At 43.1% G+C, this 15202-nt stretch overlaps 1 protein-coding gene across 1 annotated transcript in view; it reads left to right on the plus strand.

The window, feature by feature from the left end:
* The window catches only part of tmtc2b (transmembrane O-mannosyltransferase targeting cadherins 2b), an 80408-nt gene that overhangs the window by 24144 nt on the left and 41062 nt on the right, over window positions 1-15202 (plus strand). The window contains exon 2 of the mRNA XM_029522861.1: window positions 13666-14242. Within this exon, the coding sequence (XP_029378721.1) occupies window positions 13666-14242 (577 nt within the window). The remainder of the gene's footprint in view (window positions 1-13665; window positions 14243-15202) is intronic.

The following is a 15202-nucleotide window of genomic DNA, read 5'->3' on the forward strand; positions in this document are numbered from 1 at the left end:
CCCTTAAATAAGAAATTATTGGCAAGAACTAAATTACATGAAACTACATGAAAATAAAACCAAAAAACGTTTTGAGGTTTTTCTAATAAAAGTCAAAGTAAACTTATCCATCTCCCTTGTGTTAGTTAAAATTATTTCTTAGGAACATTGCATTGGACCCAGGTGTATATGGAGACGTTTGGTGGTGAATGGCTGACGTTCATAAAAGGCTCAGACGTGGTGTCGGCATGCAGGTCTGCTGCACAAGCTTGAGTTTCTCTTTTCTCCCTGCTGTCTATAAGAAATGAATGGCCCACTGGTGACTTGTTGATTTTGTTACTAACAGCGTGAACACATGGGTAAAACTGAATTCTTCGTGTCATGACTTAAATGGTACCTAGAGAGAAGCCAAGATAAAAAAGAAAAATCCACCTTTTTACAGCAGCATAATATTAGCTATCATATTTTACAGCATCAAGAAACATACCACCCTGTCTGAGAGCCAGAAGCATTCTCAGTGTTCCCGCTTATTTAACCTTATCCGAGCTGATTTCAAACACAGCCTGTTGCGTGGAAACAGAGGTACTGTTAAGCTTCCCAGACACATTCAGACCCCTCCCAGACATCAGTCACAGACTGACAAGCTGCTGAACGCTGTGTGAAGGGTGTGTGTTTATGTGCTATACATGCTCAGCGCTGATGGATATGTCGTGACAGTTGTGATATATGGCCCACCGGACAGCCAGGACAGGGATAGCTGTGTCTGATGAGCGGAATCACCAGCCTCCTGCTCTCTGAACGCCCTTCTTATCTGCCGTTACCGGTAGATAATGCTGCACTAAAGCCTCCTTGTGTAAGAGGCCTTCTCCCTGATGATGACGGGACAAAAGGGGACAGGGGATGACGTAAGTGTCCTGCCGTTCCTCTTTCCTTTCTGCTCTGATCTGTGATCCTTACCGCTTGGAAGGCCGGCTTCTCCGCTCTGCTGACCCTAATTCCTCAAGGAAAGGTTTCCTTAGAGGAGTCACGGCCTGCTCCCTGCCCCCTTTTTGGCGGCTGACCTGGAAACATAGCAGACACAGCTGACGCAAATAGAAGCTGCAGATGAGGCAGTGAAGGGCCTGAACTCTGCTTTTTTGATCTGATGAAGGACACAGCTCCATCTGTTTCCTGCACCCGAAGGCTTCGGCATTCAGTCAGATCGGATGAAGACAAATGAATGAACAGAAGGATGAGTCACAGCTTTAATCTCCTGTTATGACAAGTGCCTGTGCTGGGACGCATGAGACTAGAAATATTGACATGTTTGTTAACTGACTTTGAGGGTGATTGTTAGATGGTTAAAGACAAATGATACATAGTTCAACTGACAACATTTCTGTTGTTAACTGTTTAGCAGCTGAACATTTCCATGTTTACTCTGCATGGTTCTATTGTTTGCTCTGACAATAAATAGGCCAGCTCAAAATGTAGGACTTAAACACTTGTTGTGCTCCCCCCAGGATGCCGTTAGCTTTTCAGGAGTGTCATTCCTTTCTTTCTGTTCATCATCCACCTCGACACTCAAATTCATCTGTCTCCTTTCTCCGGTTTGGTCCTCTTGTCTATCTTCTCACAGCACCTGTCAGCTCCATTGTCTCCCCCATAAGAGGAGCAAGCCCATACAGGCATGCTCCTACGACCTTTTCAGTGGTGCTCTCACAACGGGGCCGGGTGTTTTTGTTCCTTGAGCCTTTCTTACCAGGTTCTGGGGCAATCAGCAAGGGGGCATCCGTCTTGCCATTGAGGGAGGTGTGGTCGTTGCTGCTCGCTGAGTGTGATGATGGACCACACATGGTCGTGCTCCAGTGGCTCACCAAGACCCCAGAGCCTCGGTGCGTGGGCACAGGCCCCAGCTCTGCCTCCTCTCTCCTTCCAAATGCCCCCCAAAAAGCACTCTTCTTCTCAGCCTTTTGTCAGGGTCCTTTTCACTCAGCCTGGGCTCCACAGGGCCCCTTTGTCCTTCTGTCTGGGAGCCCGGTGCCTCAGCGTCCACTCCCTCATTTTTGTTTGCTCCACCTACAATATGCCACCAACAAGTATTCCAGAAATGCAATGAATGCAAGTCTTTCTTGCAGAAATGAATGTACCTAAGTAAAGAAGGGAGAAAGGGCGTTTCTGATTTTATGTTGCTCTGGAGGTTTTACGGACTGATCTGGGCAGTTTTGTTTTGTTTTTTTTTTTCTAGCTGAACTGATGATGTGGATAAATTCATTGCTCTACGAAGCTTAATTAGCATTTTTCCTGAGTGAGGGATCGTTGTTTATTGGGTGCAGTTTCAAACATTTTGCTCCAAATTAAATGCAAGCTTTGCTGGTGAATTAAAACCTCATGCAAGCTTGCATCGCAGACAACTCAACACACCTAATTCCCAGCAGTTCCCCAGCGGCTGAATAACCTCCCCCATAGACCACATGAATCCTAGAAAGGCCTAATTTTTTTTTTCTACCCGACCTGTGGACATATTTATCATTACTCGACTGAATTAAAGAGCCAAAAAAAACAGGCGTCAGAAGTCTGGATAGTACATTAAAAACTTAATATATGTCCCTGCGTCTCCATGTCCACTCGCATGTCTGACTTTGCAACCATAAATCTTTATATTCTGAGGCTTATTAAGTTTTTCTTTTTTTCTTTTTATCTGTAGAGTGGAGCTTTTTGATCTTTCACACACATCAGGGAGGTTTCTTTCTTCTTTCTTCCATTATATCGGCAGCCTTGCTAATTTAGAAAACTTATGTCGGGGCCTGTAGCGATGGTACCACCCTGACACTTTATTAACATGAGGCGTATAGGATGGTAATGGTGTCAATTTAATGAAATCTCCATCCCTGTTTGGCTAGAATTTCACTGTAACGGTTTTAAGCTGTAGAAGGGATGTCTTTTTATGTAGCTCATAAAATTATTCGGCAGTCTTGTCCGTTTTAGCGTATAATGGCATTGATAAGTTGGTACCGCCTGCACAGACCTGCGAAAGTGAAGCCTAACATGCAGTTGCTAGTTCTTTGGTCCTCTGCACCACATGGCCCTTTGTTGTTCTGCCGCTAACCAGGAATACAGTATGTGGAAACATCAAAGGGAAATGACTACCTCTTGGGTAGCCTGAGAAAAAGCCAAACCGTGTGTTTTCTGTCTTAGTCATTCAGGTCACCACGGTGCCTGTAGTATTTGGCACAGGTTTTACTAAGCCCAAGTAACTACTTGAGGTATTTCTGGGTTGAAAAACTTTCAGCTGCAGACCTGGGTTTGATTTTTTTTTTTTTTCTTTTATAATATCAGTCTGAGCTGTGTAAAAATTTCTAACACGCTTTACTCAGCATCAATTTATTGCCACAAACTCTGTAACATCCAGTCTCGATCATGCCAAGCTTTTATATTCCCTCATCAAAGAAATACGGCCACAAAAAACCTCTGAGGCCAGTGCAGTCTACTTACTTCCACGTTTCTTGTAGGATTTAAAATATATATTTTACTTCACGCAGAACAGACTTCATGTGCGCTCAGTGCGTCATCAACGCCAAGGGCTCTTCTCAACTTTAACACAAGCCTCCAAAGGCATTATTGAAATTGTGCATCTCTCCCCGAGGAGATATGTATGAACAAGAAAACAAGCAGCTGTCTGTTTAGCCAGCAGACATGCCCTCAGGACTGGGACATTATAGATTGCTGCTGTGTGATACCTGCTCTCAGAGGGGGAGACTTAACAAAAACACATTGATTACTGCTTGTTTTATCCCATTGATTCTGTTCATTTGGAGAACTGCAATTGATTCTGTTCACTTCATTCCATAGCAAATAAAAAGCAAATGATGCAGCCAAAACAAAATCTGACCAAGCTTTTATTTTTTTTTTTCTCAGTCGTTTACTTTCATTTGTTGTTGTACATTGTAGAGCGTCGAAGCTGACTACTGCCTGTGTTGAACGAAGAGTTTTAGGAAATCCGATACTGCTGACTGTTGCAGTATATGATGTATCTTAGTTTAGAATTCAATTTAGCCCCAACAATAGGAACTGAAGAAAATTGCCTGTGAGTGTTATTGACTGTAGGAAAGAAATTAGCTGGGGCAGAGTCTTTTGTGTTGTGTAGACATGAGTGACAACACTATACAGGGGAGACATGAAGACACAGGAGGAAACATTGCTGTTAAATTCTTTACAAAGGGTTATTATTAGATACATGTACACTGGAATGCGCGTCACAATGGTCTTGCAAACTGCTGGAAAATAAGGGATATTTGATTTTAGCTGAATTCACCTCATCACTTCATTTAGTCATTGTGTACACTGACAGATGTTAAGCTGAAATGCAAGACAAGAATAAAACAGGACACATGGCAACAGCAACGCTTAAAAAGCTCTTGATTAATGATTTGAACAAATGAAACAAAATGTTTCAAAATGAAAACAAGGGATTACTTGTTTTCATTTTGAAACATTCTACACTTTCTTAATGGAATTTGAGGAAGAAAAAAAACAAAATGAGTAAATTCAGTCTGTAAAAAGGCTCAGGCACCGTTTAAGGAGGCGGTTAGGGTTTGTGTGATTTGGTTGCTGTAAACTTTTAAATGCGTAAATGAGCCTCTTTGCAAAAATGCAAATTGACAACATGTGGAAGACAAAACATTTAAAAACATGTAAGAGGCAATTTGGGTTCCTCTCTGACATGTTTATAGGTTTACAAGACAGCGCAGTCTCACGCAATGGCAGGCGACGTTTGAGAGCTTTAGGTTCCCTTTGCACTGAGTCAAGGCTTCAGGCCATTGAGATGGGCCTGACGTAAGACAGCAGTTTCCTCTGTGATTTTTTTTTTATTCTTTGTGTTCATTTGTCCCTCTGTGGTCAGGGACACTCTTATGCATTTAAATGCTGCTACAGTACAACTGATCCTTCATCTCCTTTTGTAGCACATCAAACCACCAAACATCAACCCCCTTAAGCCCAGTTTTCCATTTCCAATTCGAGTTGAGATAAATAACAGATTACCATCAGGCCTTAACCTCATTTCCTCATCGTGTAGCAGCTTACATTAGGGTTGACTATCTTAGAACAAGCAAAAGTCAATGAGGCAGCAATATCAGCTATCAGAGCTGCATTAGTCCAGTCTGTTTTTGCAAGGCCCGCGTTCAGTACTGAAGGTGAACCAAAAACCCCGTCCCTCCACTTTAGCATTGACAGCCTGCACACATACACATGGCGGTCCAAGGGGGCTCTCGATCTCTGTGTGAGCCGCCTACATGTGCCTTCAATTAAGACCTGGAACTGGAGCCCAAATGGGGGAGTTTAAAATAGGTTTACTTGAGAGCAGTGCGAAAACACTGGCCTGTTGTGATAGTATCTAATGAGATTACTCAGAGCTGCATCCTTGAACGCTGCCATTCATTAATGTAATGATTCTTTGTGCGTATTTGTGTGGGTGGGTGGTGTGTGTGTGTGTGTGTGTCAATTTACCAAATAAACTTTCAAGCTAGTTGCCTCCCTGTAGTGAGCAGTTGGAAGCGAGAAAACATCAACTTCAGAAGTTTATATAGAGCCAATAACACCATAACACCATCATCTCAATGAAAAGGAAAGTAATCAGCTGCTTTTTTTTCTCCCAATGCTTCATGTCGTCTCTAGAATTATTAGAGCCTTCAGCTTATTTGTTCCCTGTCATATTTGCTTGTGTGTGACTGATTGCAGAGACCTTGGGAAAATAGCCACCAATTACAAAGACTGGAGAGGGATGAGCTCCCTGAAGCTTCTTACACTCCAGCTACTTCATTTCAATATAAGAGTCTTATAGCCATGAGCAAAACTGCAACATGAGAGAGCTATTTCAAACATATAAGAACGTATAAGATGGCTGGGGCACTAAAGATGTCTTCTCCTTTCTGCTTCACTGGCATTCTCAAAGACTCTTCCTGCACTTAAGCCTCCATGCAATAAACATCAGTGAGTGGAGGGCCTCTGCGGTGATGAGCCATTATGCAGGCTCATTCTTCAGGGTTGCAGCGCTGTATAAAGTCTCTCCATGCAAAAAAGGTTGAGAATGAAAGATGGCAAAATGCTGGACAGAATCTTTCCATCCTGCACTGCTGGTCCCATATGTCTGGTGCAGGACTCACTGAACCAGTCAATGGGTCAACATCTTCCAAACCAGAACGATTAAACAGCCTGTTGCTGGGCCAGGCTGGATGAGTCTTGCACGCAACGGGGCCACAAGCAAGCCCTGAAAGAGTAGCCTCTCTCCATGTGAAGCAGACGCACTCTAAACACGAGGAGGAACAAAACTAAGTAATTTATTACCGCATGGCCAAAAAGGTCAGAGCGTGACAAAAGCCCTCCTGTTGTGAGGAGGAGTGCTGTGGAGTAACCCCATCCAAACAGAGTCTGGGTGACTGCTGCAGCATTAGACATGGGTCAGGCTCAGGGGAAAGATGGAGGTAGAGCAAGTTGGAGGACAAAGGCCTTGGTATTGACTCTTGTTGGGCTATGACGTTTTATTTAATAAAACCGGTTTGGTTGAACTTACTAGAAGCTTAAGAAGACACTGAGAAATTGAATTTTTCAATTTGGGGACCATTATGTGGCAATTATAAGGAATTCTGCAAAGTATAGACGTGTCTTAGTTCATTAGAACAGCAAATATGGTGTCACATGCAACATTAAGTGATTATGTCTCCAGAAATCTACCTAGCAGATTCGAATTTAATACATTTTTACCTGCAAATGGTCGTATTTGCAGTCATCCGTAAAACCATGTGCTGATATAGTTATAGTTTTGTGTTCTTTTTTTTTTTTTTAACTTCTTGAAAAGGATTCATTCTTATCTTTTCATTTGCTAAAATTTAGCAGGTTAGCATTGCCACTGTGAGCATGTATACAGATACCAGTTTTTGGCTCAAAGTACTAATTAATGTGTCAGAACTACAAGCATGGCCATTAGTTTGGTTTTGTCCCTTTCCTGTTTTGTTTTCGTGGGTTTTTTTTTTTTTTTTTTTAATAGACAGGTGCCTCACTATGAGGAAGTGTAGAGGTTCCCTTTGAATTTCACTCTCAAGCAGTAAACCATCTGTTATGAAAACCATGTGAGCTCCAGCTGTGGAAATTTCTTCCTCTGACTGCCCAGTTTGTCGTATCAACCAGGCAGCCGGTTGAAAATAGAGCGGGCGACAAATACAAAGCAACAGTTTCTGTTCAGCCACAAGAAAAGAGGAGTGCTAGAGAGCGAATGGGATGTGTGTGTGTGTGTGATACAAAAAGAGACGCCTACAGGGGTGACCCAGCAGCTTTTTGCTGCCTGGCCACAGCCCTACACACGCTGACAGATTTATTGGATACAATCATCAGACTGTACTATATCACCCTGCTCAGTGCTCCACACAGGCAGCTCCTGTAATTGGTTTTTACACCTTGAACTGACTATGAACATCACACAACCTTACATTTGGTCTGAAACTGTGACTTTGACGTTAACGCAGTTTGGAACGAATACATTAGTGCATGGTAATCAAGGATGCTTTTGTCTATTTCAGTTTTCAGTTTTTGGTCAAAGAGCTAAAGAGCAGCAACAGCATTCTCAGCCATAGCAACATGAAATCAGACACAGCTTAACAGAAAAAACCGTATGAGCTGAAGGTGTTAAAAAAAAAAATTAAACAAAGTAGTATTTAAGTGTTGAGAATCTGACATCTATTGGTCTAAAAGAAATAGAGATAAACTTGCAGACAGCTTTATCAAACCTCTGTTGCCTCTGCTTGACAGTAGGAGACATAGCAGGTTTCATCAATGCACCTGGCAACCTCGCACTGTGGGATTCATTGTTGGGCTGCCAGGATTCCTGCTGGATTAAAGTACGCCTCGCTGGCTGGTTGGTTGGTTGCCTTCCTGACTGGCCAGTTAGCTCTGGTGATCAGTATTCAGGCCATGCCCTACTGTGCCTGTCCCACAGAGGACAAAAAGCTGATCGGGGATGCTAGGCAGCAGGCACGGGTATTCACCCAACTAAAACACTCTGCAGAGCTGGATGAGCTCGCCTTACTCCAGACTCAGTGTCTCAGTGTTTACTTGTCTACTGTGCCATGAAATGGAGTGTGTATGATTGTGCCAGTGGAGCAATGCAAATACCCTCCCTGAGGGGAAGACCTATTCCACTTCGTTAGGGAGTGCTGCTGGGCGAATTAGACACAGTGTTGCATGTTGCACTCTAGAAAACGCTTTGATCCCCTTTAACAAGCCCTTAGCTAGATCTCCTTTTGTGTGTTTAAATGCATACACACTCACATTTCAGTATATACTTAAACATACACTAGACAATTTCAGCAAAGATTGGGGAAATAGATTCAGTATTTGTCCATCAATCTAATTGTTGGCGGGTATATTTTTCTCAGTCGAGTAAATAATTTGCATCTTGGAGAAATTTGTTGTTGCAGTAATTATTTAGTATCAGTAGGAAAAAAAATCCAACATGATCAACAGTAAATGTGGTGGCTCATAATCAAAGGAGAAAATGTCTGTTAAAACTCACCTCCCACATATATCATGTATTTGTACACAAAGAAATTAGCTGAGGGTAGGCAGTGATAAAAATTTGAAAGCAAACCTGCACACCAAACCTGACTGAGAGAAAGCAATATGGAGTTTGTGAATACTGCCCAGCTGCAGCCCTGATAACCTTATCGTTGGCCTTTATCGTCATTAACTTCTTATGTTCATTATAGATTAGCTTTCAAATTCAGTACACAAAATTTAATTCAAATACCTTATTTTGATGTAAAAAATGGACAATGGAATTTTACAGTTTTATTAGTATTTGAAGAACGGGAGGATTGAAATGAGACATTTCTTCTAGCTAAATAAGAAAAAAAATGCCATAGTAAAAATTGCAATTTGTGGTAAAAGCAGTCGGAGCTCCCTGAGGCTGTTTTCTTTTATTAAGAGCTTTTACGAGCGGATTACAAATCGCATATGTCAAAAGGAAGAAAGCGGCTATTCATTCTAAACAATAGGGATTTTACGGCGGTCTCAGCGAGCTAGCCCACAACCACTTTCTCTCTTTGTCCTCCTCTTTCCTTCACTGTACTGCCCCATTACTTAATCTAAAATTTCAAAACTGTTTAGTGACACTTTGATACAGGAGCTATTCATTACATTTCACCCTAAAGACACAAAAATAGAGTTTTTGAATCAAAGCCAAAACGATCCATGTTGAATTGAATGCAGGTGTATTATTTTCTCCCTCACGGCAGAGTGAGTCTAAAAATGTTAATATTTGATAACGTTCTATCTTATTTGACATGCATTGCCAGTAGCTGTTGGCCAAATCTACATTTCTATGCTTTAAGATGTTTTTTTTTTTTTTGACAAATGATGTCCCTTTATTTTTGGGCTTTATAGCCTCAGCAAATTTTCAATAAATGTTCTGTGAAAATGAGCTTTTTATGTTGGCAAAAATTATGAATCACGTTGCCCTTAAGGCACAAAGTAGGACATTGTTTATTTTTTCCATGTCCATGAAAAGATTTAAGAGCAGAAATACAAATATTTTCTTATGCAGCCCATTAAAATTATGCCGTTCAGACAGACATTTCATTTTGTTTTTGTTGTTCTATATTTTTAGCAAAAGGAAAATACATTTTTTTTTTTCTTTTTCTATATTAGGTGCCATAAGTGCACTGGAGGTATGCTATTAATGACCTGCTAGCATGCCCATGGGAAGAAACATTAGACAAAAGAGCGTGCCGGAAACACTGGGCGGGTGAGCCCTGTGCCTCTGTGGGCAGTCTAAAAATACCACTGTGCTTCTTTCAGATATTAAAGCCGGGTGATGACATATAGTTGGCAGACCTTCGATCATTTCCCCCGGACTCCTAAAAGATTTGATTTTCTTTTCACATGCTGTCACAAATGGAAATCCTGATATGCTTTGTACTTTAAAGGGCTGACTTTCTCTTCAGTGTTTCAGTAACCAGACTGTGTGCTGGTTAGTCCCCCCCCCCCCCCCCTCCCCCACCCACTGTGGAAGCAGTGCACATATAATTAATAGGTTCAATAGTATCTCTACTTTGTTGTGGTTTGTTTCTGGGTCAACAGGTTCAAACGCCACAATCAAATGGGAGCTCTTGAGGGCTGAAATGAAAAATTTGAAGTTCATGATTTCCTGATTCAAGCCTTTGGTTGAGCCTTTATCATACAGTCAAAGTGACTGTTGATATTCTTCGTGTTTGCTCCTTGAATGCCCATCAGTTTGCATGTAATTTAAGCAATGTAAAGCATCTGTTACTTTGCGACCAGTGCTCTTTGGTGAGGAGAGTTCTTTTCTATTTTTTACATTCCTTTCCTTCAGACTTTGAAAGATTGAAGGGGAAAAAAAGCTTCATCTCATATTCATTGAGTGCTTGTAAAGGACAAACCTGGATAACATGTCCTTGGATTTCAATCTCATCCCTAATATCCAGTCTCATCTTGTATGTGCCGCACCAGACTGTCCACCTTAAAATCCAATCAATCTTCAATTTTAGATGGCCTCTTTACATGGGATCTGCTAGTCATTGGACTATTTTTCTTCATGCTGCATTATAAGTGAGACTGTTCCCGGGGTAAAGAGGTTAGTGCTCGCATGATGATTTCCTGGCTAAGGAGATAAGGAGATAGCGGGAGCATTTTTCATGGAAATGCTTCTGAACTCAGCAAGAAAGTGGCTGGAGCAACAACCATGCTGGGAATTGATTTTAGTCTGCATTTAAAATGATATCGTCTAGAGCTCTGCGGAAGCCATTGTCCTTCATCAGGGGTTCATTTATGCAAATAAGCAAAATAATAAAAGCAAGAATCTTGTTTCCATTTTGGTCCAAAAGCAAAAACAAAAAAATTTGACACAAAGACTCTTATACATGTGACGGCTTTTGTCAGACTGGGAGCAGCCACTGCAGCGTAGGAGAAGTGGGCTATTATCGGGATGCTCTCTGATGTGGCGTTGCTGTGAGAGGAGTCACTCAGGGTTTTGATATGAACAACAGACACTGTGGCGCTTTTGTGCTCTCTCCTCAGCAGGATCACACATCTTTGTTTCAGCGAATTCATTTTAGAGTTGAGGAAATGTTAACTTTTCCGGGGTCTCTGAGTTCACCATAGTCATTCAAATCAGTCGCACTGTTGACAGTAAAATGTGCACAAATCCCCAGATAATAACTTTATCCTTCACACTAAATAATCCATACTGTATTTACAGAGTTACAACTGTCTTCAAATACTTTACTCACACATCCAAAAATATTTCAAATGGGGATAAAGCCTGATTTTCTGGGTTCACTCAGTCCATACTGTGACAAGCAAACAGATAGGGACAGATTGAAGAGCACGGCTGAGATCTGGCGAAGCTGTGGAGGAATTTGTGGGAGGTAGAATAATTTGCAGGGTTTCTTGTGTTAGTGGCCACATGATCCCCCCCACTCCTCTGGGAGACGGCGTACAGACTGGCAGTCGGAGGGGGGGAGGAATGTGCTCCCGGCTGGAAAAGGTTTGCAGCTCACAGAGGTCCTCCCTGCCGCCAGCTTCAGTGAGAAATGGGCCTGGCCAGCAGCAGAAACTCAATCTTTCTCTCCAGCTGGCCCCTTAGGTAGAGCAGCAGAGTCTGATGATAATGATGATGAAGATGATGAAAAAATTCAGCAGATTGTGGATAAAGAATGGCTTGCCATTGATGGGGAAGACTAACCGTGTCTAGATGGACTGTAATGCAAATGTGCAAATTCAGCTGTGGCGTATGCCTGTCATCTGTTCTGAGTGGGCATCGCAGGTTGCCTTAAGAGGTTACAGCACCTTCTTCCTCTGTGCCTAACTGCAGTACGTTAGCAGCTTTGTTCAGCTTCTGCATTGTAAGGAGGAGACATTCTGAGAAGTCAACCTTATGTGCGGCGACCCAAGAAGCCACGGCCATTAACGCAGTGGGCTTTTGACCGACTGGCACCAGTGTTAGTCTGTGCTTTTCTGCCAGAAAAAATCTAGTGTGGTTTTAGGGCAATATATAACGTATCGGGCCTCACTGGCTCCTCCGTAGTGTGCAATGGAAAAAGAGCACGCTTGCCTCCAAAGCAGCTTTGAGATGTAATTGAACCATAATGCCTCTTATGTGAGCATCTTGTGGTGGAATGAAGATCTCACTTGACAAATGGGCCAGAAAAAATAAACTGGCATATGTGAGTCATGAAGTGGAGACTTGGGCTACCAGCTCTTAAGCCTGTCATTGGAAGGCTGGAGCCTCCGTCGGTCTGACGAGAGAAGGTGGAGAAACCCAATCATCTGTGCGCTGACATCCAAAGCATTTCTATTATATCCCAGCTGATTATTCTGTGCCCCTTCCAACATCCTGAAGCCAGGTACTATTTATTTGCCTTAGAGCCATCATAGGACAGACTGTTTCTATTCTGGACATATAGTTGATTTTTTTTATTATTTTTTTTTTTATGAATTCCGCCATCCCAGCTGCACCCCACCAAATTCCCCTGCTAGCTTTCAGGTATTGAGAGGTGGCAGTTGTTGCCAAAGTAAAGTGTTATGCTTAAGAGCTTCAGAACGGCTGAGGAAGCAGTTCATTATTCATGAATCAACTGCTTTTTCACTTCATTCATTTTTCTCATTTTTATGTTTGTTAAAGCTAAAGATAAAAAAGTAATGATAACCATTTTAGACTCTGCATCCTTTCCCCACCTTAGCGCTCTAAGAACTAATTGAGTGTTAATTATGTGTGCTGTTGAAGGGCCTGGTGCTCTTGGCTTGTTATCACGTGTCATGTCCCATTGATCACACGTTTAATTACACCACTTCTGTTCTTCTATTGCCAAACAACTTCTCTCTGCAGGTGTCTTAATCTGTCGCCTTCATATCATCATCATCAGCACCACTGTCTCCTGGTTTGTCACTCTGTCAGACACCTCATAGATTGGAAAGAAACATTGAAGCAGTCCTGTAGGGAGGAACACACCTTTCTTTTCCTCATCCTCGACCCCTGCTGGACAGCCCCAACACCACTGTGTGGTGGACACAGCTTGTGGCTGATGTAGCAGCATCAGGTTAGGTCACGTAGGTTCATTCCTATCAGCCAGGAAGTCGGACTGGCCTTATACTTAGCAGCCACGTCTGCTGAGAGAGACAGAGAGTAGACACGCCTGTGTGTCGCCCTTAAATCTGCTTTGCACCATCCTCTGCCTGTAGCGGACAAACTCAGAGCTTCCATATTGATTGTCACCTCAGGTCACCTTTTCTCAAAGCTGCATTTTGCCAACATGGAGTTCCCGGACAGTGTTTTTGTATTTGTTTGTGGGTAAGGGTGTGGCGCTCTTGCTTAATCTGCGAGTCAACAGCTGTAGGAGCTGTGGCTGCGGTGGCATAGCTGCCCAGACCTTAAAGACCTGATGTCACATGACCAGATTCTCAGAGGGAAAGCTGTTTGTGAATGTTAAGTTTCATTACATGCACATGTCTATTTTTTCTGCTGAATCTGATTTGGTAAAGAATGGCGGCCATTGGGGCAGTAGAAATATATTGAATGCGGCAGAGTGGGGAAAATGGCCAATAACTGATATGTCAGTGTTCAGGACTGTCAACTGATCAATTAATATTTTGATCCCTGCAGGTACAGTCCACTAACAGTTACTTTTCTCGTTGCAGCCGTGCAATCAAGACCAATCAGGACCTGCTTCCGGAGACCCCTTGGACAAATATCTTTTACGATGACTTCTGGGGTACCTTACTCACACATAGTGGCAGTCATAAGTCGTACCGGCCCCTCTGCACTCTCTCCTTCCGCTTCAACCACGCCGTGGGTGGGCTGGAGCCCTGGGGTTACCACTTGGTTAATGTGGCCTTCCACGGAGCTGTGACAGGACTGTTTACCTCACTGGCTCGCCTGTTGCTCGGGAGTGGCCTGTGGAGTCTGCTGGCCGGCCTCCTTTTTGCCTCCCACCCCATCCACACAGAGGCAGTGGCGGGCATCGTCGGCCGGGCGGATGAGGGTGCTGCTCTCTTCTTCCTGCTGTCGCTGCTTTGTTACATACGTCACTGCACGCTGCGGGGCCACGCAGGGCCATGGCGGCTCGTGGCCTGGCTCCTGGGCAGCCTGGGCTGTGCCGCCTGCAGCATGCTGTGGAAGGAGCTCGGAGTGACTGTCCTGGCTATATCTGCGCTGTACGATGTGTGCATTTTCCACAGGCTGAAATTGCGACAAATTGTCATTCTCATCTACAAGGTAAGGAAGTTTGTTTTAACATATTAGCATTGAAACAAATCATTCTGTTTATGTCTTTAGTTCGATGCTTTCATATTCACATTTCACAGGGTGACAAAATGAGAAGACATTTTTCAAAAGAAATAGCTGCGAAAACCAAAAGCGATGACCATTTTATATTATCTTGTCGCTTTGGAGGCGTCCAGCCGTTAAGTAGCCTTTTTTCCCCAACAGCTCCTGTCAGAAGTATTTACTGTTTGCTGTCCAGGCAATGTGACATCCATGACTCTGCCCATCATAACAAATTCAACAAGACGTGCACAAATGTGGCAAAAGCGCTCCAGAGAAGCCAGTGAGAGGGAGGCTAATCTGGCACCCCCCCAAAAGTTAGGAAAATGTTATGTGTCAAGGAAAGGTAGGTGTCAGCAAGAACCGAGGCAAAAACAAAGAGAGGAAATGATTCAACTGAAGTGCAGATCCGTCCCTCCTCCTTCATGCTCATCCTCATGAGGTAATAAAGACGAGGGACCTCTGCTGCTGTCTTCTCCATGCTGTCCTCTCATGATTTAAGTCTTATCGGGCTCCTTGCGTCCTCTGGAGTGCAGCCCATCCACTGCTGCAGGCAGGCAGCCTTTCTAATGGCTTGTCAGACACGTCTGGACTGGTGAGGAAACAGGGCTAAAGGAGCTGATGTTTCATGGCTGACAGATTCTCTGCTTTTTTTGAAAATCCACAAACCCTGCTGATTCAAACGTCTTTGGGACACAAATGGACTGGCAGTTAGTTATAAATTCTGGCATGGCCTGATAGATTTCTTTACTGGTTTGCCATCACAATTAACGAACTTGTCAAGTGTCTTCATGCAGCACATCCTGTGCAGCTTTTGACTGCTCTGCAGTTTCAGAATTGTTTTTGACACAGTGATATAGTTCCGAGATTTGATTTTTTTTTTTTTAGCTGTAAGGTGCCTTTTTATACTGA

Source organism: Echeneis naucrates, chromosome 16 (genome assembly GCF_900963305.1).
Source record: "Echeneis naucrates chromosome 16, fEcheNa1.1, whole genome shotgun sequence".
NCBI classification, from domain to species: Eukaryota; Metazoa; Chordata; class Actinopteri; order Carangiformes; family Echeneidae; genus Echeneis; species Echeneis naucrates.